Below are 10,713 nucleotides of genomic sequence, written 5' to 3'. Positions count from 1 at the left end.
AAGCGCCACCTGCTGGCAGAGAGTGAATCTGCATTCTAATTCAGCCTGTCTGCCGTTTTGCTTTGTGCAGATGTTTTATGTAGAATATTTTCACAAAACTAAAGTCAGAACATTTTGTTTTTGCTTTAAATTTCGAAATTATACAATCCAATGTAGATTAAAAACTGCTCATGCTGCATGTATGCAGCCTCTTTGTTAGGATTGTGTTGTGTTTTAAAATACTGTGGTTGGCAATTTTAAATTGAAAAAGAGCACAGACATGCCTTAGTTTGTTTATATGAGATTTATTTAATTTGTGGTATTCATTTGATTGATTGGGGTTTGTTTTAAAATTTCAATTTAGTTTTGTTGTTTGACATTTCAATTTTACAAAGAAATGTGCAGCATTTTGTCTGACAATTAATAAATGGACACCTTTTCATTTCTAATTTGTCTTACATTTTGTTAAAGTATTTTTTGAGAAAATCATATCGTGAAATCAGTATTTCAGAACCGATTTAGCCTCAATAACTAGCTGAAAGAACTTGCTAATAAATAGAACAAAGACTTGAGACTTGACTTGGACTCCATTTTAAAGACTTGAGACTTGACTTAGACTCGACTTTAAAGACTTGAGACTTGACTTGGACTTGGACCTCAGAGATTTGTGAACATGTCTGCTAGTGCTTATTAATTTTTATTTCAGTTTTAGTTAGTAAATTTTTTTTAGACTGAGTTTGAGTTTTTTTTTTAAAGATTTTGTTTTCAGTTAATGTTTGCTTTATTTCACATAATGATAAAGTTGGTAAAGATGGTAAAATTGGATGTTGTTTGCCAGTTAAATGTTGTTTTAGCACCTCTATGTCCCCACCTGGCTGTATGTGTCTCCACGGGACGATGTCCACCCCGCTTCTGCAGAAGGAGCGATCGGTGTGGGACTCGGTGCTGTAGAGAACCTCCTGACACTGACGCTCTCCAGGGAGCTGCGCTTTCACACGCACTTCCAGAACGGTCACCTCCTTCTCCATCAGCTTCCCAGACTTCCCCTTCACCCGGGTGCGCTTAGTGTCCACCCACACCACACGCTCCTTCACCGCTGATCTGGGTACACACGGAGATATCAAGACAGTAAAGGAATATTGCACCCAAAATTACATACATTAAAATGCATCTGTAAGTCTGAACTCACTCTTCGATGCCCAGGTCAGCGAGTGTGGTGTTCAGGAAGGGAAACACCTGGTCAGGGTTCAGAACTTCAACGGGCAGGTGCACACACATGGGAACTGTCCAGTCCAGCTCGGCCCGCACCATTTTGTCATTGGTTGGGGAGTTTAAGAGGCTGTCACCATTCACTTGTTTTTCCTGGGGCTTGACCACATGCTGGACCTCTGGATCCTTGTCCTGGCCTGCCAGCTTGACACTGGTGTCTTTAACTGGCAGCTGTCGCTCCGCTTTGTTTTCTTTCCTGTCGTCTATGATCATTGACTTGACTCCTTTGATTCCTCGCTGGTTGAAATGATAACCCTTATCTCCTCAAGTCAGCTGTTGTTTTCCAAATCTGAGATTCGATCAAACCAGATGTAGACAGAAGTCTTCTCAGATGCCTCTGTCTGTGCTGTTGGATCTTAGGTGGTGTGAGACACTGGGGAACATTCAGAAGTCCAGTGGAGATTTAAATGGTCTGTGTGAATGTGTGTAATGTGGCGCTGACGTGTGAGGTTTATTAGTCTGTCAGAGGCTGATGAATTACAGTATGGAGAGTTGTTTATATTATTAAATCATCTTTTCCCTCCCCAATGTATGTGTGGGCTACTTAAGTTAAGTCTGTGAACCAACTAACTAACTAGCTCTGTGAGGTTTTTTGTTTCCCTTCATGAAATGTTGCACCATTTTTTATTAATAAAAAACAATATTGATATTAAAGGTAGTACCTAAGTAACTAAAAGATTTAATTTTGCACAAACCAACTTAATAAATGTGTGAGGTTTCCTTCATGAAAAGTTGAACTAAATATGAATTAAAAATTAAATATGTTGATATTAATGAGATTATCTAACAAATACATTGGGGCTTCATTTATTAACATTTGCGTCATTAATTTTTGCATTGGATATTAATAAAAAAAAAAAAAATTTTTTTGACATTATTGTCTAATGAACACAGAGGGCCACACGTTATTAACATTTGCACAAACCAACTAACTAAATTTGTGGAGTTTCCCCTGATGGCATGCTGTTATTAATGTTATTATCTGAACAACATTGATATTAATGTTATTATCTAACTAACTAAATAACACAATGGGGGCTTCACTTTAAAATATGCACAAAACAACTAACTAAATCTATGAGGTTTCCCTACAAATGTTGCACCCAATATTTAAAAAAAGAAAAAGGATCATATAAAAAGATTATTTTTATATGATGATATTAACTAACAAGTAATATAAAGCTTCACTTTATTAATATTTGCACAAACCAGTTGACTAAATTTGTAGGTTTCCCATTAAATCTTGCACCAAATGTAACTATTCTTATTCAGTGGGACCAAATAACTCACTCACTCACTCACTCACTCAGTGTATTGGTGAGGGGTTCCCTTCATGATTTTTTATTTATTTAACCAAATAATAATAGCTATTTAACCAACTATGCAACCAACTATGTACCTTAACTCAGGGAGCCTTTGCTTTCTGTCAATTAAGACTAAACACTTTAAGACTATAAGACTAAAACCAACCAGCCAACCTAAAACTATATATCTAACCAAACTCTCCCGAGCATTACATTTTGTACCAGATATTGTAAATGAATTAAATTAAGTCACTGATATGTTTAGGAAGCTTGTTAAATGTCAGAAATGTAAAGATATCAATGTTCACACAATTCTTCTCACAGCAAGCGGGTAAATGCCACAGTTACGAAATGTAATGAATCATTCTATACATTTGGTCTTATGGAAGGTCAAGAGTTTGTTAGTTGCTCTGTTTGGAAAAGAATTTACACAATAAGTGATCCTAACTCAACTACATTTTAAGCATGTTTTGTTTTTTTCCCGTCTGACAAGTGATTACTTGAAATGAGCGATTTACTGTGTGCTTACAGTAAAGTGCCACATTTGAATGCCTTCAGAAAACATGTCACCTCATAAATCTACATGTTCATGGTCGTGTGGCACGAATGTGGCCTCTGAACCTGTCCTCTTTTTCCAGTAATACAAGCTGTTCAGGATATGCAACATTCCAGTATGCTGTGCTCACAAGTGCTACAATAGTAAATATTGCCCTAAATTTAAATGTTGTGTTCTTGCCAATGATTGTTTTATACTCTTTTATGTTCATTATGATTATGTACATAATTGTGAAATGAAATTCTTAATATCAATATGTAGCCACATATGACAGGTAATATAAACTAATATAAACATCTCATTGGGATTCCCTTGACCATGAGAAAGCCAGATATTGAACGATTTCTCACAGATCATATGAAATTCCCAGCATCTGTGCTATGGTTGTCTTGAGGACGGTGTGAAGCTGTTATTGACCATTCATAGTTTTACCGTGACTCCTCATCTTTATGCTAGCTATCGCTTAACCATATATGTCTGTTTTGCATTCATCACTCCTCACATTTTGTAATCAGTGCAGCAGAGAGGTTGGCATGGGTTTGATTGTGTCCAGTGGGCTGCTCTGGTCCTCTGTTGTTGTTGCCGGCTGGTGTTACATTTGTGATAACTGCTTCACGGCTCTAGTTTAACAGCATGAGGTAAGTCAGGCATGAGATCATGACCTGTATGAGATCACTGTCAAGAAGGCACAACAAAGGGATTTCTGCTGGGAAAGTTAAGTCCTACACTGCCCCCTATGCACTAAAACTGATAGGGGTAATTGAATATCTTCCCCTACACTTTAAACTTATTTGACAGTAATATTTAATTAAAACATCATAACTGGTGAAACATCAGACTTCTCTCTGGTGGCGTATGCAGGACTTTTCCAATCATTTAGTTTGCTTAAACCCCTCCCATTGCTTACAATCGACTGCAAACTCACATTCAGATCTCTCCCGACAGGAAGAATCAAGTAGCCTACAGATGTGTCACAATACAGGAGAAAAAAAATCTGTCTCTACTTACAGTACAGTAAGTGTCAGTACTACGCAAGCCTGGACTATAGTAATAATAGGTCTGTAAAAACAGTAAGTTGTATGTGACAGATAAATCACCGTAGAAGATAATTTGACAGTTGAGAAGAATGCTGAGTATTCACTTTTAATATATTATATATTAGTATATATATACACACACACACACACACTATAATTATTAGATTGAGACAAATTCTGTCAAATTCATTCATCATGTTTATTCCATAACTTGAAAACAGCTAAAAACTTAAAAAGCTCATATACATTGTACATTCTGTAGAAGTCATTCATATTTCTTCCATAACTTGAGAACAGTTAATTAACTTATATATAAAAAAATTAAAAATTAAAACATTACAGGTCATAAAAAGATAAAAATGTCATAAAAATTCACAAAAATGTTTTTTTTTTTGTAATATAAACTTAATTTAAAAAGAGCACTCTACCTCTCTAAAACCATGCAACTACTATGTGAAATAATTTATGTTAAAATAATAATTACAGTAACCGATAATTCATAATCATCACAAATATTATGTGTAGCTATGTCTATATTTCTTTGTTATGAATACAAGACTACAAACTGTGTATTTAAACTGACATCTGAACTGGCTTAATATATTTCAGCATAACAGTGAATCTAACAGCTTCAACTTGTTTGAGAGCGCGTATGTTTGCACCGAGGTGTGTGTGTTCAGCAGTTCAAGGTAATGGTGATGACACCAAACGCTTCATTCTGACAAGCACTTAACTTCAGACTGCAGAGCAGCTCTGTAAAACAAACAGATCACAGATCACATGTCACATACATACTGTGAGACAGCAAAAACTAGATTTAAAAAATAGATTACCCAAACTAGATTACCCAGTATTTTGTAGAACAGATGAGCTGCAGTGCTGCGCTCGGCCTCTGGGGGCAGCAGTGAGTGAAAGCAGACCTTCCCAAAGCGCTTGATGAAGATATTGATCAGTCTGAATGACAGAAAGAATGACTGAAAAAGATCTGATGGACGTCTGGATGACACCAGACAGTTACGCTCACAAATACATGTTCAGCTACTAAGTTTCTCAATGAACCTGAGCAGGTCAGCACTGGTGATGTCATCCATCCCAGGTTCCGTCTCTCCCTGTGGCAGTTCAACATGCTCCTCTAATATCACCTCCATAGAAACAGGAGCCTCTTCTATAGGAGACCTATTTACATAATGATTATTTCACAGGATTTCATGCTGACTTGAACAAACTGTGTACTTGGTACAATGTGTGCATATGCCAATAAGATCATATGATGTACAACTGCAGTCCTGAATTTGAAACCTTCTGATATACAGTGTTTAGTAACTGCTTCTCTTTTTAAATATGCATTTTGTTTTTTTCTTTTAATATTTCTCACCATCTGCTGGTGGGAGTGATGAGGTCACTCTGAGACTTGTCTCCTTTAGACACATCCAGTGGCACGTCTGAACCAGCTGGACAAACACACACATAGACACACACATCCATATCAGCCATTCATTCATCCCTGATGGGCCTACAGGCAGGGTGCGAACTACGGGGGAGCTCGGCTCCCCTTAATAAGACATGGGCTCCCCTGAAAACGTGATTTGTGAAATTTTGGGGGGTCTCAAAAAATATTGACAATGTGTTATTTTGACGTGCAATTTCAGTTTTGTGTAATGTGATCATCGTGGATTATTATGTGTAAAATTGCAAAAATATCATTCATTCATGCATGACGGCGATTTAAACCTAATGCACTTCAATAAAGATACCTATACATGCTATTCTTGTCATGAGCATCAAGGTGTGGGGGCGCTGCGGTGCAAATTCCACTCATGTTTAGTACATGTTAACTCAAAGATTCGTCAACAAGTGTGCTCCCCCAAAGTCCACGGTATAGTTCGAACACTGCCTACAGGCTTCAGTTAGATCGACATTTTGAGCAAAGAGGCTAAAGTAAAATAAAAAGTACTTGGACACTGTGTCTTATCCGTCACAAAACAACAGGTGTGACTTCACACTGAAAACTCATTGATTTTATTATGAAAAAGGGGATTTAGTTGTTACCTGAGAGCTCAGACAGAGCCAGAGCAGCTGCACCAGATTCCCTGACCACCTAAACATCCACAAAACACACATAGAAAGGGAAGTGGGTTAAGGACTTTCTGGTGAAAAGTACATTTTAGCATACTTTCAAAAAGAGTGCTACGAAAATAAGATACTTTAAAATAATATGCGAACGGAATGTAATGATTTCAGACACTTGAATATGCAAATGAGGCACTATTTAAATATTCTCTAATTTCCATACATTTCCTAAACAGAAATCTGAACATTGGATAAAGCCAGGTTCAACATTTTTGTTTAATTTTGTTGACATGTGAATGGTTTTTACAGAGGTGATCTTGGGTATCTCTTCTCATTCAGTAAATCAGAAAATACCATCAACAGCCAGAAAAAAAATGTTCGAAATGAAAAGCTGATGCTTGCAAAAAGCATACTTCCACACACACACACACACACACACACACACACACACACACACACAAACATTAAAAACATTTAAAACATGTAAAGCAGCTAGTTTCTCTCACTGTTATAGCTCCTTTTAATTGAGAGACTTTTCTGTATGGCTTGTTTTTTAGTTTTTTTTTAATAAAAGCTTATTTAAAGCACAAACACAGATTATTAAAACAATAATTTAAAATGTATGTTAAAGTAAAAGTTTTTATTTGACATTATTAACCCTTGTGTGGTGTTCATATTTTTGTTATTCTGCCAGTGTTCGTAGGTCTGGTGGACCCGCTGCATTTTTGGGTTTTTAATTCAACACAATCAAAAATGTTATGTTAAAATACTCAACAGATGTTTACTTCAACCCAATTACAAGCAATATAAACAGCATATATGGTTAATATTTGCCCTTTACCTTTGTTAGATCACATTAATGAATTACACACACACACACACATACAAATAGCAGGTCCAGACAGGAGGAGGACAGAGTGAAGGTACACAGGACCTACAAATTCCACTCTTTTATTAGCCCCTGTATGTAGTATAAATGTGTGTGTGTGTGTGTGTGGTGGGGGGTTGGTGTACAGTGTGTGGTCATTGAAAATTTAATCTGATATATGTTTTTCACAGAAAATGAGCCAAGGAAAAAATAATTAATCATATTTTTCTTTTGATAAAAAATGAAAACGGGTCCCACAGACCCAAACACCATAAAAGGGTTAAAAATGTACTTTTAAAAGTGTACTTAAGTGTGTTAAGAAAGTCATGAAAGTGTATTCGTAAATCAGGGCTCTGAGATCAAGTCCCTGAGTCTGACATGACCAGATAAGCAGTTTCTAAGACTTCTTCACCTCTCTGCTTGACTCCCGACTTCTCTCTGTTCCTCTTTCTTTCTCCATCTCCATCTCCAACAGCTCACTCTCCTCCTGCACCTGCCGTTTCCTGGAGGGACAGGAGAGGGCGGACGAAACGCTGCAGCATTTCCATAGCACCTGGAGGTCAGGGTGGATGAGCACTGCAATGTAAGGACCGGATGCATGTCAATGGTTATTATAAGTGTGCTAGGGTAAGAGGTTCTTCCTGACTTCTGATAAAACTGCTGAGCCTTTTGATGGTCCAATAGTTTCATTATTAAGATCCGCTAAACTGTTCAGTGCAAGTTAAAGGAGCTGATGAAGAAGTTTCCCAGTTTGTAGATACATTTTTGTGCATGATCAAATAATAAAAAAAAGGATACATTTTCTAGGGCTGTTGATGATTTTATGACCAATGATATTAAAACAATTTTTATATATGAGCAAGCATTTATGAGAGGTGCTGAGCCACAGTGTGTGATGACGTACAGTTACATGGTGTGTTGAGCAGGACTGCTGCTGATGCCTTCCGAGAGGCAGGAATACTTAGGAGAGTTTCAGACTAGGGAAAAAAAGAGAAAGAAAGATGGAGACAGATGGACAGAAATAGAGAAAGAGAATCACATATTTATAATATAAGCAAATAATTTAATAGGGTTGGAGAAAAATAAAACAGATTCACCATCAAAGCAGATGTTTTGCAAAAAAAATTTAATAAATAAAATTATATTTTGAGGGGACAGCAAATTTACACTGCTATACAAGCTGTACACTCACTACTTTACATTGTAGCAAAGTGTCATTTCTTCAGTGTTGTCACATGAAAAGATATAATAAAATATTTACTGTGAGTTACTTCTGTGAGATACTGTATATATATATATATATATATATGATGTTAAAGGTCACACTTTAGTTTGAGGACCAATATGACTTTTGTCTCAATAAACGCAATAAACTCCTAATAATAAACTGCTTAAATAATAATAATAAACTAATAAACTGCTTATTAATAGTTAGTAAGGTAGTAGTAAAGTTTAGGTATGGGGTAGGATTAAGGGATCGAAAATATAGTCATGCAAAGTAAGGCATGTACCAATAAACACCCAATATGCTAGTAATATGCATGCTAATAAACATCTAGTTAATCGTGAGAATTGGTCCCTATACTAAAGTGTTCCCATTTTAAAATATTAAATGTGATTAAAAAAGTATATACACTATCATAATACTATACACTGAACAACAGTTTAAAGGTTTGGGGCCAGTAAGATTTTTTTTTAAAGAAATGAATACTTTTATTTAGCAGGAACACATTAAACTGGTCAAAGAAAAGTAAAAAATTCTATAGCGTTACAAATGATTTCTATTTCAACTAAATGCTGTTCTTTTGAACTTTCTATTTATCTAAGAATAAATAGAATGTATCATGGTTTCCAAAAAATATATTAAGCAGCACAACTGTTTTCAACATTGATAATAATAAAGGTTCTTGAGCAGCAAAGCAGCAATTTAGAATGATTTCTGAAGGATCATGTGATACTGAAGACTGGAGTAATGACTGCTGAAAATTCTGCTGTACTATCATAAGAATAGGTTACATTTTTAAATATATTAAAATATAAAACCGTTATTTTAAATTGTAATAATATTTCACAATAATACATTTTTATTGTATTTTTGATCAAATAAATGCAGCCTTGATGAGCACAAGAGACTTTTTTCAAACAATATCAAAACAATCTTACCAACCAAACTTTTGAACAGCATGTATAAAAAATAATTAAAAATATGTATTAAATTATTTAATTTATTAAAATTATTGATTATTTTGGAAATGACTGAATTAGAGTTAGAAAAACATAAATACTTATTTCCTTAAATACTTTTTTTTATTCTGTCATACAGCAAAATATCCTCTATGCTGTTTTCAGATAATTAATTTCAATTAATTTCTATTTCTATATGTAGTTTTATTTTATTTTAGCATATTTTAGTACGCTTTCATGAGAGAGTCGGTCTTAACCCCTTAAAGATCTGTGCCCCTATGCTATTGCTGCAAAATTAAGATGCATCAAGAATCGTTTATGTAATCACACCGTGACTCCCTGAAACTACATCAAATCAAATCATGAGGTGTCTAAAGATTTCCAGCACTACTGATTAGATTAGTTATATATCATAGAGCTCCCACCAGAGATTGAGTTTCAATCAGAGGGTTGTTGATTTGTTGCCGCATTGCATCCTGGGAAATCTGTGTGTTTTGGTCCACGAAGATCAGTTGCCGTTTGCGACCCCGTCTCTTTGGAGGGACAGACTGCTCCACTAGGAGTGTCTGAGAAAGAGGGACAAAACAATAGAAAGAATGAAAGAGCGAGAGGTTATTAAGACACTGAACACACTGTTGTGGATTCAGGCCAATGTAACTGCCTTTGCCACAAAGGCGTTCATGCTTCAAAACACATATGGATTATATAACACAAGAGCATAATAGGCAAAGTAATGTGGACATGGCTACACACACAAACCTCACTGGAGCGCTCCATCTCCACATCTCTCTCACTGGCTTCTGTGGTTGGTGGCATGGTGATGGGTGGAGGGGTCATCTCCATAGCGACCCTATCCAAGGTGACCTCCGTAAGACGTCCGTTCCCCTCATCCACGATGCACTCGCTGTTTTTCAGTCTGCAAACATGCATTCAGTGATGGTTTAAAACAGCAATAACCTGGTCAACACAAGCGGTCAGTTCAGGCAAACATTATGGGCTCCATTAAACTGAACAGTCAAGCAGATTCTTTATTTCAGAAATGTTTAAGTCAAGGACATTTGGCCCAACATCAATCTAAACTAGGGTGACCATATTTTAGTTTTTCAAAAAGAGGACAGTAGAGGGTGAGGTTCGTGGGCGGGGCTTCACCTAACAGGTTTTTTGTTTGTTTGTTTGCTTATTTTGTTTTTATAATAAATAAAAAGAAAACAAGTAGAAAGAATAGAAAAATAATACATAATGCTAGTGTTAGAAGGTCATTATTTATAATAAACAAAAAGAAAATAAGTAAAGAATAGAGAAAGAATACAGCTTGTAACACTCCAAAGAGAAAGGAAAACTTGAAATTGCATCATATGACCCCTTTAATAATAAAAAAAAAAATAAATGAGATAAAATTAGAGGTAGCATTAGAATAGAGAGTGCTAGAGTTAGAGGGTCAAATGA

General features: G+C 35.9%; 2 protein-coding genes across 2 annotated transcripts in view; both read right to left on the bottom strand.

Annotated features, from left to right (window-relative positions):
- LOC107656698 (uncharacterized) overlaps positions 1-1,461 on the bottom strand; it is a 5,447-nt gene extending 3,986 nt beyond the window's left edge. The window contains exons 1-2 of the mRNA XM_016444640.1: positions 1,169-1,461; positions 851-1,080 (exon numbers count right to left, since the gene is read on the bottom strand). Of these exons, the coding sequence (XP_016300126.1) occupies positions 851-1,080; positions 1,169-1,461 (523 nt within the window). The remainder of the gene's footprint in view (positions 1-850; positions 1,081-1,168) is intronic.
- A 3,238-nt stretch (positions 1,462-4,699) lies between these two features.
- LOC107656697 (meiotic recombination protein REC8 homolog) overlaps positions 4,700-10,713 on the bottom strand; it is a 12,131-nt gene continuing 6,117 nt past the window's right edge. Inside the window, exons 10-18 of the mRNA XM_016444639.1 lie at positions 10,027-10,183; positions 9,693-9,833; positions 7,988-8,060; positions 7,496-7,659; positions 6,195-6,243; positions 5,521-5,596; positions 5,205-5,321; positions 4,993-5,099; positions 4,700-4,898 (exon numbers count right to left, since the gene is read on the bottom strand). Of these exons, the coding sequence (XP_016300125.1) occupies positions 4,822-4,898; positions 4,993-5,099; positions 5,205-5,321; positions 5,521-5,596; positions 6,195-6,243; positions 7,496-7,659; positions 7,988-8,060; positions 9,693-9,833; positions 10,027-10,183 (961 nt within the window). The 3' untranslated portion in view covers positions 4,700-4,821. The remainder of the gene's footprint in view (positions 4,899-4,992; positions 5,100-5,204; positions 5,322-5,520; positions 5,597-6,194; positions 6,244-7,495; positions 7,660-7,987; positions 8,061-9,692; positions 9,834-10,026; positions 10,184-10,713) is intronic.

This window comes from Sinocyclocheilus anshuiensis, unplaced genomic scaffold (genome assembly GCF_001515605.1).
Source record: "Sinocyclocheilus anshuiensis isolate Anshui unplaced genomic scaffold, SAMN03320099.WGS_v1.1 scaffold3376, whole genome shotgun sequence".
In the NCBI taxonomy this organism is placed as follows: Eukaryota; Metazoa; Chordata; class Actinopteri; order Cypriniformes; family Cyprinidae; genus Sinocyclocheilus; species Sinocyclocheilus anshuiensis.
This window is presented reverse-complemented; position numbering and strand designations above follow the sequence as displayed.